This window comes from Ptychodera flava, chromosome 18 (genome assembly GCF_041260155.1).
Source record: "Ptychodera flava strain L36383 chromosome 18, AS_Pfla_20210202, whole genome shotgun sequence".
Taxonomy (NCBI): domain Eukaryota; kingdom Metazoa; phylum Hemichordata; class Enteropneusta; family Ptychoderidae; genus Ptychodera; species Ptychodera flava.
The window spans coordinates 2,819,110-2,838,283 of NC_091945.1; the positions used below are offsets into that span (position 1 = coordinate 2,819,110).

At 36.3% G+C, this 19,174-nt stretch overlaps 1 protein-coding gene across 1 annotated transcript in view; it reads left to right on the forward strand.

The window, feature by feature from the left end:
- The window catches only part of LOC139117881 (short transient receptor potential channel 4-like), a 33,988-nt gene that overhangs the window by 2,204 nt on the left and 12,610 nt on the right, over nucleotides 1-19,174 (forward strand). The window contains exons 3-5 of the mRNA XM_070681115.1: nucleotides 3,867-3,937; nucleotides 5,549-5,678; nucleotides 8,732-8,870. Of these exons, the coding sequence (XP_070537216.1) occupies nucleotides 3,867-3,937; nucleotides 5,549-5,678; nucleotides 8,732-8,870 (340 nt within the window). The remainder of the gene's footprint in view (nucleotides 1-3,866; nucleotides 3,938-5,548; nucleotides 5,679-8,731; nucleotides 8,871-19,174) is intronic.

The following is a 19,174-nucleotide window of genomic DNA, read 5'->3' on the forward strand; positions in this document are numbered from 1 at the left end:
AGAAAGGTGACCATTAGAGTCAAATTCAAGTAAAATGTCCAGATATGAAGCAGAAGAGGCCGTTTCTGTAGTTTCTTTAATCTCCAATTCTGGAGGATAAATCATAGCGAGATATTTACTGAATTCAGAGTTATTCATTGAAATAACATCGTCTATGTATCTATATGTTAGGTTGAAAGTTCTAGCTACAGAGACCTTTTTCTGTCTGACAAGGTTCTTGATAAATTCTGCCTCGTATGAGAACAGAAATAAGTCGGCAAGCAAGGGAGCACAGTTAGTGCCCATAGGAATTCCTATACACTGTTGGAAAATGTGTCCTCCAAATTCTACAAATATGTTGTCAATGAGGAAATCAAGCATACTGATAATGTCTTTCTCGGTATAAAACACTTTAGCGTTAGTAACATTTTAAACAAAATATGTAGAATTATACCCTAATACTACATATTTGTAACGGCGTGAGCCGTTTTTGTAGAAAAATGCTTGGTTGATGATGTTTTTCAAGCGTTCTTTCAATTTATCATGTGGTATTGTGGTATACAATGTGGAAAAATCGAAAGTTTTAATAGATGTTATTTTTGAAACAGATCTTGATTTCAAATTTTCCAAGAGTTCCTTCGAATTTTTTAATATCCACATTTGATTTATACCACTCCGAGAAAAGACAACATCAGAGTATGTTTGAAGTCCCCGTTTAACAGTACAAAGAACAGAAGTCAGTATCTTCGATAACTCTGTTGTTGAACATTTTGAAGATCCTGCGATAAACCTAGCTTTGTAAGGTGTTTTGTGGAGCTTTGGTATCCAGTATAAGCTAGGCAACTTATTATGGTCATCCTTTGTTGTAATATTAAAATTATCCATGAATGACTTATGGTTTGCCAAAATTTCAGATTTGTTGATTATTGATTGTCTGTAAGTGGAGTTGGTGGAGGTCTTAGTTACACCAAGTTCGTCTATAAGACATTCAAAATAATACTTCTTACAGACAAATACAATGTTATTGGCAGCTTTATCAGCAGAGACGACAACATATTTGTCATGGATATCATTCAAACACTTAACAGCATCAGGATCTTTAAATACAGAATAGGGTCTTCTGCAAACATGTGATTTTAGTCGACCATTACGGCCACGCACTATTTTCCTCACAGATTTGACCCATTCTGACAGTGTGTCCAACTCTACATCCTCCCTTTTAGCCCATTTCCTGGCATATTCTTCAACAGAGTCCATAATGATCTTAAAATTATGGTTCCAGTTGATCCTGCGAGGTTCTCTGAACTTGGGTCCACAAGATAATATCTTACGAAGGTGGTGATGTTCAATCAAGTTCAGATCACCAGTGATGACATGGCCAACTGGAGTATATTTGAAGGGAGATGTAGAGCAGTCACAAGATGCTGGCGTTTGAAGGAATTCATCAATATTTAAGTTCCGCAATGCCTTATTGTAATTGAATATTTTATTGGAGATTGTCTTGGTGTACTGATATGACAGAATAGGTACAGACTGGTTCTTAAAGTATACAGGTATAGTTGATGTAACCTTTTTGTTGTGAAGTATATTGCTGATATTAATGGCATCAATTCCTTTGTTAGTGAATGGAAGATGTATGAAATGACGATGATCATCAGTCATAGGTTCAGCACGAACACGCTTGTATAGTCTGTATAGTGCACAATCAGCAATAATACTGTAATATTTTACAAATATCGCAATTTAATCTTTAAAAATCTTCTTCTCCAGAACCAACGCACCCATTGAACTGAAATTTTACCCGTATCATCCTTAGTGTTAGTATTTTCAAGTATGCTAAAATCATTTCGATCGGTCACGTGATTTGGCGGCCATATTGGATTTTCGAAAAATATCATTTTAATCTTTAAAACTTCTACACCACAACCGTCGCGCCGATTGAACTGAAATTTTACTAGTATCATCCTTAGTTAGTGTTGGTAGTTTCAAGTTTGCTAAAATCGATTTGATCGGTCACGTGGTTATTCTAAAAAAAATACCAATTTAATGTTTAAAAATCTTCTTCTCCAGAATAAATTCACCGATTGTACTGAAATTTATCTCGTATCATCGTTAGTGTAGGTGTTTTCAAGTTTGCTAATATGATTTGGATCTGTCATGTGGTTTGGCAGCCATATCGGCTTTTGCCAAAAAGTCCATTTTAATCTTTAAAAATTGAAACTTTTAAATCCATTCATTTGCATAAAAATTCATCAATCAAAGTTTTGTTTACAATATTTGTAGACTATATGGCAAGGTTCTTTCATGCCACATTTCAAGGCCAGAAGCATGTTACTTTTTAGAAGAGGATTTTTAAAGCATTATTTTTCACATTTTTCAATAACCTTTGACTTGCCCTATACCTCTTCAGCAAAATATGGCCTTATGAATCTGGCCTATACAAGAGTCCGAGAGGAGTAGTGTAAATTGAACAATGTAAGGTATGCGACCAAGGAATAATTATGGTTGTAATTGTATTTGACAAAATGTCATGTGACCTTGGTGACTTCTGACCTCACATATGCCAGTGTGTCAGTATCTTTGTTGTACGCCAGTTTGTAAGATTACCCATCGTTCCTTTTCTTCTTCAGTCTCGGACTTTAGATCTATTTTGTACTTACGACTATTGCATACGAGCTTTAAACATTTCCCATAATTCATTGTACGTCTAGAATATAACAGCTTTCGGGTCTTTAAAATCACCTAGTTCTTGGTTTTTGCCATCAGTTCCTTCGTTACTCATGAATTTAATGTTTTCTTCACTACTTGAGTATCGTGAAAATACACGAATTTCATAACAAACAGGGCCTCGTCTGACCATATACTGATTCCATCACATCTGGCTTTTCATTTTCCACCTCAGTTCTTACCTTGGTACATTTGGGAAATGAGTGCCCATTAACAACTCAGGGATCCGGCATGTTTGAACACGGCAAGCACGATGCAGTGCCGGTATATGAAAGTCCTTTGACTGTGGGTCACTGGCATGTTTCAACCAATGAGCTTATTGAAAACACTTATCCGTAATACATGTTTTTGTTTGTCTGCATATAAATGGCTTTCACTGAGTGCGGGCTTTTGTAGCCCTTTTGAACAAGATTTTGTTTGTTCGCATATCAAAATCTTTCACTAAGTGCAGACAGTCACTTAGAGGCTAGGCACTGTAATGGGGTTAAAGCTGTAAGTTATCCGCATTTGATCTCAAAATAACGATTTTCTGGACAACTATGCAAATTCTTGCATAAATGATACATTTTTGGCACTGCTTACAGATTAGCATTGCTGCCACGTAAAATACACTTACTATCTGTTCTTAGATCAGCTTTGGTCAGTTTTCATAATCATTCTTCAGCTTGCTGACGTCTTGTTAGTATCGGCCTTTCCGGTGTGCACGCCATCGTTGTGGAATATGTTGCCTGTAGAGATTCGTACTGCAAGAAATATTGAGTCTTTTAAACGCGGTTTGAAAACCTATGCGTTTAACCTGTATTGTCAGTGATTTGTTTATGCTTTGCGGTACATTTTCTTCACCGCAGGACTGCTCGCGTGCTGCTGACCCTTGCATCAAGTATTTTGAAAATTTGCATGTTCTTTTCTGTGTTCTGTACAGCGCACTGTCACGTATGTGTAGTGCGTTGTTTTAAAGATATTTTAACAATAATAGTAATAATAATGTATATTATATTCAAAATCTATCACCTCGACCAAGATGTACAGTTACAGAGTACTATTTTAAATTCCAGAGAAGAAAACACAAATTTGGTGCAGTGAATCAAAGAATAATTCTCTGAGAGAACACAGGTTAATGATTCATGTATGGATATTTAGCAAAATGTATAAATGTACAGTTACGGCAATATTTGTTTTCAACAGATATTCCAAATACTACTTCCATGGAGTTCACAGGAACATCAATGCCGTAAGTATATATTAACAGCAATATGATTCAGAGTACGAAGTTGTCTCCATCATCAATTTAGCTAGTAACAAACCATCTTTCTCACTAGCACTGATGATACAAAGTCGCATGAATCCAACATAGGAAGTAAGTGAACGTGAATAGTAAAACATTGATCAAAGCTTATAACTCTTTACAATTTATGGCAGAGTCACAAAACTCAACAGAAAATTTGTCGCGTCAGATCAAAGCTTTCATCAGATTTCATGTTTTATAGGAAAAAGGTATTTGCAAGGGGAATCATAAGGACAATGGAAACTTCGTTGGGCTTTTATGAATGATGTGTGATTCAGTTGTACAAATTTACACCTTAAATATTTAGATTTAACAGATCTTTACAGTTTAGTTAATGATTAATCTTATTGATCGGCAGCAAGATATTTATCTCTTTTACCTACATACCAAATTTAGTTCATAGATCCCCTGTAATGACTACTTTCTTATTTTGTTTGATTTTTTAAATGGATATTATATTTTTAGTCTCGTAAATTTTAGTGCAGATTTTGTTATTTTAGTGAACACATCAATATAACATATGTTTCAGATATTTTCACGATTAGAGGTATCGATAAGAGATTCCTTACACTGATTATATCCCGGATGGCATCACTGACTCGTATCGTTGCATTCCGTACTCCCTGTCTTGAATCATCACAACAATATCGCGTTAGCTATAAAAGTACATCTGACATCAATATGGTACAGATAAACAAAAACGACTCGTCTTCATATACTTTCTGTATACCACACCAGATTTCGAATGAGGTGACAAATCAAAGGTAGCTGACTTCGTCAAATATCTCTCCCACCATTAGTCTCTAAACCTTTTTAGAAATCAGCTTATATCCACCAATACTTTATAGAATTAAAGCATGGCCTTATGAAAGATCGACCCACTCAATCAATTTTAGTAAGTTATGTTGATTTTATTACAGATTTTATTGATAAGAATTAAATATTTATAGCATATATACAGATTTTAGTAAAGCTGTCGACACTTTGTCACATACTTTACAGTCACATAGACTGAGCGCATATTACCGGCAATGTTATCTCCTGCCTTAAAGGTATACAGTTACCTGTAATCTAAATATGCCCATATATGGTCAAAAGGGCGTTACTCGGTATTCAAAATGCCAATGTGAGTGCGCGTTTTTAAAAAGCGGCCACCCGCTTAAAATCTGTGATTGGTTAGATTTTTTCTTTCCATGGTAACTGTGGCAAAATTAGAAAAGGTGACAGTGTACCTTTAATTGTACCTCCGAAATAGATCACAATTAGTAGTGTTAATGGTCACATGTCATCACCATGTGATGTCATGTCAGGTGTGCTTCAGGGCTTACTAATTTGGCTACTTTTGTTTAACCAATACGTAAATGACTTCTTAGATATTGTAATAAATAACTCCTTTCGTTATATTATTTGATGGGATGCCATTTTTTATGATATGTCCTTTGTCCCTCCCTGTGTATAACATTGAATTAGATAAACAAAGCACAAGTCAGTTTGTCATTGTCAAAAAGATTACAAAATTACAAACATTGTGGTTATTATTGCTCTCAAATATGGCAGTCCATTGGTGCAACTCGGGAAGAAAACAGAAAATTATGAACAAGTTACGCCTGAAGAGGATGAAAGATTTCTGACTCTCGTTCAAAACAGTGACTATGCAGAGGTTGAGAAAATGCTGTCCATGTCATGCGTAAGTAGTGTTATAATGTAGTCATTTCAATCTTCATGGTCAAAATAACACATACATTAGAAACCGATTACATCAAAATCTCATAAATCTCAAGGTAGTTTCTCCAAACAAAATCATGATGAAATAAAATGGCAAATTACAACGTTTTTTGCACCAAAGGTACAGAATTACGGACATTAAATCCTGAATCAGGCAAATAGCGAAGATTAGTCATTGGATGTGGTTTACACAGTACGAAGAATTGAACTAATGTGGCTTGCTACATAAGAAAGATGATTCAAAAGATAGGCGATCCACATTTTGAGAATGAACAATGGTTACAGCTTTTTCTAAATGTTGAACAGCTTATATCAGAGCACTCAACTATTCACTAAAAATATGGGAGGAGATAAACAAGAAAAAAAACTGTTTCTGCTTGATATGTCATGACGTATTTGCCAACTGGATTTTGTTATGCAGTCATAGCTGGGTTACAGCTGAGTTGACCACGCTCAACGGTGCATGTCGAGGTTAACTTCGAGCACACCGAAACTGGTCTTAGGGAGCCGTCATTATTTACGGCCTGGGGGGTCGAAAGAATTTCATCCAAAACTCTGAAATTTCGAGTAACCCCCTTGCCAACCATGATGAATTTGAGTAATCCCTCTCTCTAACTCAGAAATGTTGACTGACCCCCTCCCCAACTTAGAAAACTTAAATACCAATACATGTATTTGTAAATTGACCTTTTAAACCCTGATGTACCCTGCTAGGTTATCGTCGGATATCTCATGATGGTTGAAAAAGGTGAAACCAACAAAATGAAATTCAAAGTAACAACGAAATACAGATAAAAAGCTCACGATATAGTCAGTATCCAACCATATAGTATTGTTTAATTTGGATAGGTATCATGACAGGTTTTTCACTAAGATATCTGACTGCATGGGCAGGATTTGAAAGTACATGGGGAGAAAAAAAGCGGTTGGGGAAAACGACAGAGTCAGAGGGGGCTGTCCTCTTTTGCATGGGAAATTTTGAGAAATTTATGTGTGCCATGGTGCAGTCTGGTGCAAACTGAGAGGTATTTTTAATTTTTTATTGAGTAAAATTGTTAGAACACCCTAGGGGAAGAGCAAGAGAGGGGTTCCCCTCTCGTATCGAAAATTTTGATAAATTGATGTGTGTAAAGGTGCCACCTGAGACGTGTTTCAATTGTTTGAAAGTTACATTGAACACTGATATTTTTACTACAACGTTTGCAGTATCAGTGTTTGAGTCACAATATTGAAAAGCGAGACAATGACTATACATTTTGTTAAAAAACAGTTCTCAGTTTGTCAGAGACTGAAGACCAAAGAATATGCAGGAATGGAAAATCTGTGACCTTCTTGTGTCATATCTCCAGCTGCCAGCTTCTAATGAAAAGCCTAAATACGGTACAGTTAAATGTCAAAATGGTTATTAAACTGAAGTCAATGAAAATATATGTTTCTTTGATAGTAAAGGATAAATTCACAACAGTTAAGTTTTGTCCTAGATCCTGTGAAAAATTTGAGAAATTGATGTAGGCAATGGTGCAGTCTGGTGCAAACGGAGATGTGTTTTTGATTTGTCATTTACTAGTTAAACTGTTAGAATACCTCAAAGGGGACCCCCCTCTCGCATCGAACGTTTTGAGAAATTAATGTGTCGAATGGTGCAATCGGTCATCAGAGAGGTGTTTCAATTTATTTCGCATTAAAAATTGAGTACCCCTTCTTCCTCTCCACATTTTGATTACCACCTTTAATTTTTTCACTTTTTGAGTGACCCCCTCACATTCCTTCGACCCCCAGGGCGTAAATAATGACAGCTCCCTAATGGATAATAGCATTTCTCGTTCGGATGTTTCAGTGCGAATCAAGTGGAAACCAGGGATATTTTAGACAGGGTATTTAGTTGGTACGTATTATAACATCAATTTGAGTGAAAAGCAGTATATCAAATGACTGGACGTGCAAGTGAGACGTCGCGACATATTACACTAAGCCACGGCTACCACGCAGAAAGGGTTGTTATTTTGTCAATACGGTTAGTTTTCAATCGGGTTCGAACCCACAATATACGGCATCAGTCGCCTAATATTCGAACAACATTTTAAAAATTCTGCTCTGCAAATTTTGTTTGAAATTTTCTAAATTATCATTCAATATCTTTTACGAATTTATCAATTGTAGGTTTAACATTTTAAGATTAAAATGATCTTGTTTAACTAATTGAAGAACGGTGTTCGGCACTAGTTATGAAATCGACTATAAGAGCCACGGATATCTTGAAGCTCAGACGAAGGATTTTCAACAACAAGGTACCATTCAGAAAACGTGATGGGTGAAAAAAAAATGCATTTCTCCTGATACGTATGAGTCCGGAGAAGTATCGTCGCTGCTGTCAGAAATAATAAACGTTCGTTGATTCCGCAGCTCAACTTCTTTATTGCCACGGCAGCGTCTATCATGATGTGCTTGCAACCCCCTAATGTTGTTGCTTCAGAAAACATCCCTGCTACTACAGCAGTCACTGAATCTTGTCTTGGGTTATCGTCTATGCTTATCATGTTGCTGGTGTACATCGAAAGAGCCTTTTTGGATGGGATAGACAAAGAATACAATTGTCTAGTTCGACGAGGAAGAAGCACACGTCAACTAAATATGGTAATAGCAAAAAGGTCCGACTCGACACTATTTGTACCAAAAGTTTTTTTACCAAAACCTACCCCGACGCCTACCACAACGCGCTCACTCCATACAAAGATTACTCCTCTCTCTAAAAAATAATTAAACGCACTCACTCCACACGAAAAAGAAGAAATTACCTCCAAAATCTGCCAGAAGCAAGCAGAAATCGTTCATCTTGATTCATCGTGGTCAAATAAGCTTTCATTATAAGGATTAATGCCAAACAGTTCTAGGCATGGGAATCTACACATGCCCTGATGTTTGACAAGATATTTGAAGCATATCTGTACCTATTGTTTGCGCTGATTCATATGAAATAGAATAGTATTTGCTTCTTATTGTGTCCTTTTCTTACAGGTAGACATTAATTTAAAAGGCAGACTTGATGGAATTGAAACCACAGCTCTTGATACTGCCAGTGTAAATAATGACTTTTATATGGTGAAATTGCTTCTGGATCATGGTGCGGAGGCATTGGAAGATAAACCACCAAAAGGTACATTTTGAACTTCCGAAAGTAATAGAAACCGATCACTGATATATATGTGGCTTAGCCTTTCGTGCATCCATGATATCTCATTCTTTGAAATGATACCACAATAGGGCTGAGCCAATGGCCTCTTGAAGCTGCGCAAAGGACCTGTGTCATTTGAATTGAATGTGACAGTTCACTGTTAAGTTTCAAGTAGATAGGTTTTCGCCAAAATAGGTTTAAGCAAGTCAGTCTTCTTCCTTACAGATGTTCTCAACCTCGCTTACCATAAGTCAGGTAGCTGCCTTAGCCCTGCTACCGAATATACTGTGCGCTACGACAGTGACTCTTGACAGAAGTCATGACAGCTGCTATCGGAATTTTGTCTTATTGTATTTAAGCGATGCATGTTTATCCATGAGCAGCTTGCGGCGACATTTGGCGACAACCTGTGTGTGCTATTAAATACAAGTACTTTCCAACACCCACAAAAGTTAGCACACATCAAATGAAACAACCAGCTGCAGCCACTTTGTTTAATAATAGTAAAATGAACATAATCATCTAGATTAAAGTCAGACCTATTCTCTTGTGCTGAATATTTTGGAATTATGATTGAAGCCTACATACAATCATTTGCATTATTATAGATCTACCATCGAGAACAATAGAATTTTTCGAGCGCTAAAAAAGCCGTACGGAACGTCTGTACCGACGCCCCATCCCCTGTAGCTGTATCTGCGCGTTCACTGTTGAACGGTTTCAAGGGACCCATTGGACGAGTGCCAGAACAAGTCTCGTGCGCGTTCTGTACGTACGTGTGTAGTGCTTGATCAGGTTGAAGTTGACTTCAGCACCTTTTTTCGGTTAATTTTGCAAGCTAGGTAAAACTATGTTTTTGGGGGTTTTTTGACAATGCGTTTCAGTTTTTTAGGTCCGCGGTCAGCGACGCGGAGCTTATCAAATTGGCTTATTTTCCGTCGTCGTCCGTCGTCGTCGTCGTCGTCGTCGTCGTCGTCCGTCCGTCCGTCCGTCCGTCCGTCCATCGTCCGTCATCCGTCAACACTTGCCTTCTTCTCTGAAAGCGCAAGTCCGATTGCTCTAAAATTTGATATGCTGTTCACTTGGGGTGACCTAACCTAAGACTAAGTTTGTTCAAATCGTGGTGAAATTTGCATATTTGTATTTTGGGGTATTTTTTGCTGTTTTTGGTAAAAAATCTTCTTATCTGAAACCGCAAGTCTGATTACTTTAAAATTTGATATTCAGTTTACTTAGGGTAACTTCAATCAGATTTGTTCAAATCGTGGTGAAATTTGCATTTTTGTATTTTTAATGCAATTTTTGTCATGTTTGGTCAAAAATCTTTAAAAATCTTCTTCTTCAAAAGTACAGGTCAGATAGCTTAGATATTTGGTACATAGGTCTCTAGGGATGATCTATTTCAGATTTCTTCAAATTGTGCATAAATATGAAAATTTGCATTATTAAGGCATTTTGGTCATTTTTGGTCAAAAATTTGTTTCATCTAAACCGCTTCTCCCATAGCTTTGATATTTGGTATATAGGTTTATAGGTATGAGCAAAATGTGATATATTGTTATTATGATGAAATCTACAAGTTTGTATTTTGGGGGAAATTTTTGCCATTTTTGGTCAAAAAAAACTACTTGTCAGATGTCAGAGACGAACTTAATGTGATATGTTCAAATTATAATGAAATCTTTCATTGTGTATTTTTGCAGCTATTTGTGCCATTTTTTGTCCGGCCACTGAAATGAGCTATCAAAGATTTCCACCTTCTTCATCTACACATGTGTCCAAAATAATTGTTCTTTACATAACACAGCGGAGGCTATATCGGCCGCTAGGTCGCTTGTTTTCAGTACAAATTACTTATTCTGTAAAAGTGGCAAACAGATGTTGAAGTAACTTTTTTTCTTCTCCGTTCTCGTGTACTACTTTTAAAAAGAAACAAGTGTCTTTATCAACACGTAAGAACATTTAAGATGTAAACGAGTTTGACGTTGTTAACATGCTTACAGAAATGCCAATGAAGTCTTCGATAGAAAAAAAACAAAACAAAATAAAACCAAAAAAAACTTACATAACATTTACCGTTATCGGAAATTCAAAATGGCCGCCATCTTTAGTTAACTGTATGGGTAAAGTAAAATGTTAGATTTTTGACAAACTAAAAACAATAAATAAATAATAAGGTAATTACGAAAAAACGGCAAAGGATGCACTCGCCCTCCGCGATACGCTGCGCCAATGTCCTCGTGTATCCTTTGCGGTATTTTCGCAATAACCTCATGTTATTCTCCAGCACAGAATCAAAAGCAAAGATTGCTTCACTTGATATTGGAAGGCAACTGGTCATGACAATATTAATGTTAGATTTGTAAAAGATGCCATGAACGAAATTTCATTGCCGTTATGTCATATCATAAATTTGTCTTTCTCGCGGGGACAGTTTCCTGACGAGTTAAAAATAGCTAAGGTTTTGCCTATTTACAAAAAGGGTCATGTGGAAGATTTGGGAAATTACAGACCTATTTCAATTCTTCCAGTTTTTAGTAAAGTTTTAGAAAAATCGTTAATAAACAGATTCTGTATTTTCTTGATAAACATAACATAATATATGATCACCAGTATGGTTTCCGTACACGTTATAGTACTAAACTTTCACTAATCAGCCTATCCCAGTATCTCCTTGATGAAATTGACAAAGGAAATCCCACCTTAGGTTTATTTATAGACTTCTCAAAAGCCTTGACACTATAAATCACAATATTTTGCTCTCCAAATTAGAGTATTTCGGTGTCAGAGGTTTACCTCGTCAATGGATTCAAAGTTATTTGTCTTCCAGGAGTCAGTTTGTTAGCATCAACGGTGTACAGTCTCATAATATGAATATAAATTGCGGTGTTCCCCAAGGTTCGATTTTAGGGCCAACTCTTTTTCTCATTTACATAAATGATATCCCCAAGTCGTCTGACAATTTTGATTTCAGACTGTATGCAGACGATTCAAATCTCTTCCACACAATTAGACACAAGTCCAATCTCATTAATTTAACCGATGTTAATGGAAATTTAGCAAATGTGACTAACTGGTGTGATGCTAACAAACTGACCATAAACTCCACAAAAACGAACTTCACAATTATAAAAAGTAGAAGAAAAAACCTGTCATGTAATGGGTCCCTCGTTTTGAAGGATCAAATAATCGATAAAGTTGATTGTGCGTCATTTGTAGGGGTAATTGTGGACAGTAATCTCTCTTGGAAACACCATATTACACATGTACGAACGAAAATTAGCAAACTGACAGGTGTGTTTTTGAAACTACGCCATACTGTGCCACAGTCTACCCTTGTACTATTATATAATGCCTTTGTCCTTCCTCACATTATGTATGGTCTAGAGGTATGGGGAAACACATGTCCCACATACTTGAATGACATTTTTTTAATTCAAAAGAAGCTAGTCCGCATCATGACCTTTAGTACTTGGACAGCACACTCTGCACCACTTTTCAAGAAACTAGGTATACTTGACATTTTCAAACAACATAAATTACAACTCGCACTTTTCGTACACGATGCTTTGAATTTTAGGCTACCAGATACCTTTTTAGACTTTTTTACCCCTATCACACATGTGTACAGTACAAGGCAAAATGTTCGGAAAGACTTAGCCATACCAAAAGTCAGACACAAAGCAGGTCAATTTACAGTTAAGTATGCTGCAACGAAGTTGTGGAACAGCATCCCTTGCAGTATAAGAGACATAAAAAATAGACATCAATTTAAACGGCAATATAAAATGTATCTCCAGTCATCAAATTAGCCAGTCATGCATTGTTTTCATGTTCATTCTAAGTTAACTTTATCTTCGGTGATAGTTTTTTCTTTTTCTCTCGAAAATTGTGATGTTATTTCCAGGTTATTTTTCTTTCTCTTCTGTTACCAATTGATATCTTTATTTGTAACGATCATACCTGAAGCAGAAATCTTTTGGTAAGTTTTATATTAATATAATTTGATTTATTTGTAACGATTACGTTTCTGTATTACATTTAATTTAATGTATTGAGTATAGTGAACAGTTTTGCCCAGAATATTATTAAGAATATATTTGTTTTCTTTTGTATAAGGAGATGGACTTGACTAGTTGCTAGACAACTATTTTTCTTTCTCCTTTTCCCCCTTTTCTCAATGTTTTGTCACAAAGTGTTTGTTTGTATTTGTTTTGCTTTTGATTCTGGGAATAAATATAAGCATAGATCTTTGTCAATTTGATAGTCCAAAGAGTACCATTTGCTACAGATAGACCATGTTGGATCCGTCTTGTACACGTCCACAATGGACGACAATTTAAGGGGCTGTACATCATAAAAGCTGAGATGCACTAAAAACAAAATTCCTTGATAAAGGAAGGATGGGCTATACTCCAACTCTTGTAGCTAAATACTTTGTACTGCACGATAACGCATTGGCGTTCTTGGATGTTGAGACGATCAGGCGCGCAGATGGCCAGATAAATAACCAAGGTATTTAGGAAATCAACACACACTGACCAATATTTACATTTCACCTCAAATCACCCTCTGGTTCATAAAATGGGGGTAGTCAGAACCCTCAATCACCGAGCAGATCTCATCTTCAGCGATCCCAATGATAGGTTGGAGGAAAAAACCCATATCAACAATGCCCTTCATCACTGTGGTTATCCATCCTGGGCAATTAAGCAGGCAACCCGTACCATAAAGAAGGCCCACCCTAACTCAGTACAGGGGAATGGAAATCAAAAGAAGGTGCATGTAACTGCTCCATACATCAAAAACCTAACAGAAATATTGCAGCACACTTTCAGAATATATGGTGTGCAGTTACACGCTAAGCCCTTTAACATCATCAGACAACTACTTATATCTCCGAAGGATCCCACACCATCGAAAGACGTATGTGGTCCTATTTATCACATCCGATGTGAGGGTTGTGGAGATAATGAATGCAAAATGGACTATATCGGAGAAACAGAACGATCCTTGCAAGCCTGAGTGAAAGAACATCGGCGTCCAAGCTGCGTCACTTCAGAGGTTTCTAAACATATTCACAATAATTCCCCGGGTCATAATTTCATGGTAGAAAATGTGAAAATCTCGGATCGGGAGCCAGATTGGTTTAAGAGAGGTATTAAGGAAGCGATATACATAAGAACACATAAACAAATGCTGAATCGGGATGGCGGACGGTATCAACTTCCTCGAATCTGGGATTATATTTTAAGATCACGCATGTGCAGTGGTGCTAATCAACACCATTTATAAAGACGGCTGGATAGTTGTCGAAAGCTCTGGATAGAGAAATAATTCTCCCGTGCAGTACAAAGTATTTAGCTACAAGAGTATAGTATGTCTGCACAGATGAGTCTGCATCATTGTATACTCCAACTGTTTTGCATGCGTCAAAATTGCAATCTGGATTTTTCAGTAACAAAAAATCAAAAACCTCAAAACCACGAAGCCACAAACGAATATGATACCTTAATTGTACCTCGTGAAATGGCTGCAACTGATGACCCCAGTAATGACATAACCTATTGCAAAATAAGGGAAAGTACCTCTATTAACACTGTATGATACATTTGTTTAAAATATATCAGGATGGATTGACATTTTTAGAACCATCTCCACATGGTTTGCGCATTCTGTGTCCGGCAATGAATAAAATAACATCTACCAGTTGGTTTTCTTTATAATAATAGACAAGACTGTATTCCTAAGTTTAGTTCTTAAGGGAGGAGGACTTGCACCAAACCTAGTAGTCCAGTCAAAATATGAAATGACCCACCACAAATTGCAACAGAATTTATTTTTTCACTACTCACCTCAGAAAAATCCATAGAAAAACATATCAAAAGTCTTCCAAAATCCAAGGAGTGGAAAAGTGCCTAATTTGCATAAATCCAAAATGGCCGCCCCGGTATTATAGGTTCAATGCTTTTGGCCACTTACTGCCCAATATTGGTCCGATTTTGGTAATTTTTTTTTATTTCCATGTACCTTGTACATTGTCATCATATTTTAGAGATGTTTACAAAAATTCCATTGTTTTTATTTACAAAATAGGAACATAATTGTAAAACAATGGTATTCTCACACACTATGTCTTCTAATCAATACTTGTTTCATGATTTTATAAGGTGCAAACGTCTGTAATGTTAAATAAATAAATAAATAATAAGTAAATAAGTAAATAAATAAATAAATAAACAAGGAGTGGAACAATGCCTAATTTGCATAAATCCAAAATGGCCACCCCGGTATAATGGAATCAACACTTATGACCACATATTGCGCGATATCAGTCCGATTTGGACAATATTTTTTTTATTTTCTTATAAATTGTACATTCTCTTCTAATTTCCAACATTTTTAGGGCATTTCCAATTGTAGTTCTTAATAAAATAGGCACACAAGTCTGAAGTTCAGGGTTTAACAATGGTACACAAACACAGTTCAACTTATAATCAATACTGGTCTAATTTTGCAAGATGCTAACATATATGGTGTGAAATATATTGAAAGCAATCTCAGTATAACTAATACAGAATATGTATCCATTTTGTTTTTGGCTGTTAATTTGCCAATATCCTATTCCCTATTTCACATGAAAAGCCACCGGCTGAACTTACGCATTGTTTAGAACATTCGTCCTATAAAAAGTTGGCGGTTTATTTATATCAAACACAGTCAACCTTGTTTGAAGTCTAGTTATATCTAGTGTGTTGATATTGTGTTACCAGGGTACACTGGTTGTCACCATAGTTGTGAAACTCAACATGAGGTTCAATACTAGCTGGTAATTGTAAAATTACCAGTTTCCCAAATGCTGTTTATTTCACCCAAATTGTAGATAAACAGCCGCGCCTGAATTGACAAAGTGTGCCAGCGGGGGAGAGTCGAGCAAAGGGAGAGGGGGTTTTAAGTCTCCTGGAAGGTGTACAGATCACATGGGAATTAAATTGTATTGGTAGTAAAGGGAAAGCAACTCCACACATCGTTCACATTTGGGTTATTTGCGTTTTGTGAATGATATTGTGTATAATATAAGTGTATATCATGTTTGGCTTTTTTATGTAAAATGTTGCTTAGCCATGGCGAGACGTACCCCTAATCTACGTGTCTTGTGTTAATCCGCACTGGCGCGGAGAGATTGCTGTGACACTACGATCCTTTGGCGCTACGTTTCGAAAATACAGTTTTCTTCATCAGCCACTTAAAATTCATTTTTGATTGGTGAGCACAATTGATTTATTGTTAGATTTTTTAATTTGGTAATATTTTGTTCCACTTACGTTTGTTGTTCACAAGTAGGGGAGCTAGAATGTCTACAGTTTGATCTCGTTGTGTTTGTCTAGGTTCGTGTGACCCAAAGTTTGAGCTATTGTAGTTTTTGTGAAGTCTGGCGCTTATAAGTGTGTCACCTATATTTCTGTTCCTTCTAATAAATATATGCGATTATAGGTTGGTTTTGGAACAGTTTTTTTTAGTGTTTCGTCTTTTCAAGTTCACTCCAGTTTTCTGTCAGGGCTTGCTTGATTTTTGTCGTTTCTATGAACGGGCTATATGTTGGTATTGTTGGTGGCGTTATTTCTTTCTTTTTGTTGTTCAATCAGTCTTTTTCTGTTTTATGATCTGTCTCTCTGATAATTTTTTCTATTTCATTTTTTTGTATTGTCGGTCTTGTAATTTTTCACTAACTTGTGTGACTTTTTGTGTAAAATCGATTTCGTTCTTACATGTTCTGATGTATCGTAATGATTCACCATTGATCAGACCTTTGAATGTTGCTGCCGGATGGCATAAGTTTCTTTGTATGAATTGAAATGTATCTATTGGCTTTGTGTATGTGTTGATGTCAAGAATATTCTCTTTGTTGTATCGACGACCTTTGTAGATAGGTCTAAATATGTTTCATTTCTTGTGAGGAGCTTTCAACCGAAAATTGAAAGTAGGATGCATTTTGTTGATGTTTGATATTAATTCATTGAGTTCGTGTTGTGTTCCGATGAAAATCAGAAAAACATCGTCCCTGAACCTCAGCCAGGTCGATATTTGTTGTTTGTGTTTCTGTATTATTCTCGTTTCTGTCTCATGAAATGTAATATCTGCTATTTTTGGAGAAGACGGGGACCCCATCGAGCATCCCCATATTTACCAGTAGAATTCATCGTTGAATTCGAATGTGTTGTTTTTTTTAAGATTACTTCTAGCAGAGCTATCATGTGTTTCGTTGGTGGTTGCTTGATTATGTAACTGTTTGATGATCTTTCCTGATTTAATGCTCTGCCGATTGATTCAATTACCTCATCATGTGGTGTATTCGTGTACATTGAAATTACATCCAGTGTTACTGGTGTCGCTTTGGCCGGAACTTTGATTGTCTCGATTTTCCGTATAAAGTCTGTTGTCTTTGATGTATGTTGGTTCTTTCTTGACGATTTGTTTGAGAAAATGGTCAATGAATTCTGATATGTGAAATGTTGGACTGGAGCATCCACTTATGATTTGCCGTACTACGAACATAGTACGGCGGCACTTTGTGTATTTTCGGTAGAAGGTACCAAAGCGTTCTTATATTTCTATCGACTGGATTCAAATATTCATATGTGTGATGGTCAATGTGTTTTTCATTGTACATTACTGTTATGAGATTGTGTACCGGTATGATTCTATTGTATTTTTTGTGTCATCTGTTGCCAACTTTGTGTAGTATTGTTGATCGTTAAGTTGACATTCTCTTATGTAATCATCAGTGTTTAAAATTGCTGACCCCCGTCCTTTATCAAACGGTTTGATGGTTATCTTCTTGTTTTTGACAGTGTTTTGAACACTATTTGTTCTGCACGTGTCAGGTTGTTTTTTTGTGTGTGTTTCGAATAGGTGTGTTAACAATAGCCAATTTTGTTGCTTCCAAATTATTTTCTAGTTTTGTGTTCTCGGTTGTATGTGGGATCCATTTCGAGCTCATTTTGACTGGATGTTGTACGGTCTGTGTCTCATGATATATCGGAGTCTCATTTTCGGAATGTATATTTTATGTCCCCTAACAGGTGGATTTTGTTAGGACGATTTGTTGTGGGAATGAATTTTAAGCCTTTGCTAAGTACGTTGATTTCAATGTTGGTGAGTTTGTGTGTTGAATCTGAGTTGTTTGATGCATTGCTCAATTTTGTTCTATTGTGACATTTCGTTATTTTTGTCATTCTATGATTCTTGTTTATGTGTTTCCTTTTTTTATCTTTTAACTTGGTCATACTAAGACACAATACACAACTCTCTCCGGCCATTCTGTCTCTCTCTAATCCGAACCTATCTCCAAGTGTGTACCCAAGAAAACTCTGTTTTCGAAACGTAGCGCCAAAGTATCGTAGTGTCACAGCAATCTCTCCGCTCCAGTGCGGATAAACACAAGACACGTAGATTACGGGTACGTCTCGCCATGGCTGAGCAACATTTTACACAAAACAGCCAAACATGATATACACTTATATACACAATATCACACACAAAACGCAAACAACCTAAATATGAAGTGGAGTTGCTTTCCCTTTACTAGCAAAGACGAACAACAACTGATCAATAATTTTGTCTTTCTTGTCTTTCTTTCTTTCTTATTGATTGATTGATTGATTGATTGATTGATTGATTGATTGATTGATTGATTTATTTCACATTACAGACATTTGTATCGTATAAAATAAAACAAGTATTGATTACAAGACATAGTGTGTGAGAATACTATTGTTTTACAGTAAAATTCGGACTCATGTTCCTGTTTTGTAAATATTGGCGATGGAATTATTGTAAAAATGTCTAAAATATGAAGGGAATGTACAAGGTATATGGAAATAAAAAAAAATTATTAAAATCGGACCAATATTGGGCAGTAAGTGGCCAAAAGCGTTGAAACTATAATACAGTGGCGGCCATTTTGGATTTATGCAAATTAGGCGGTTTTCCACTCCTCGGATTTTGGAAGACTTTTGATATGTTTTTATATGGGTTTTTCTGAGTTGAATGGTGAAAAAATAAATTCTGTTGCAATTTGTGGTGGGTTACCCCCTTTTTTGGCCTAAAATGACTGGACTATAGGCAATAAGGTCTCTTGTGCCACAGTTTATGATCGATGACCCCTTAACTTTACGTGAAACAGTATGCACAAATTGGCTTGCTCTGAAGTATCAATCGAATATACATTACACTTTGTGCCAGGGTCACCAGAAGCATTTCTCTGATATGGTCTCAAAAATAAA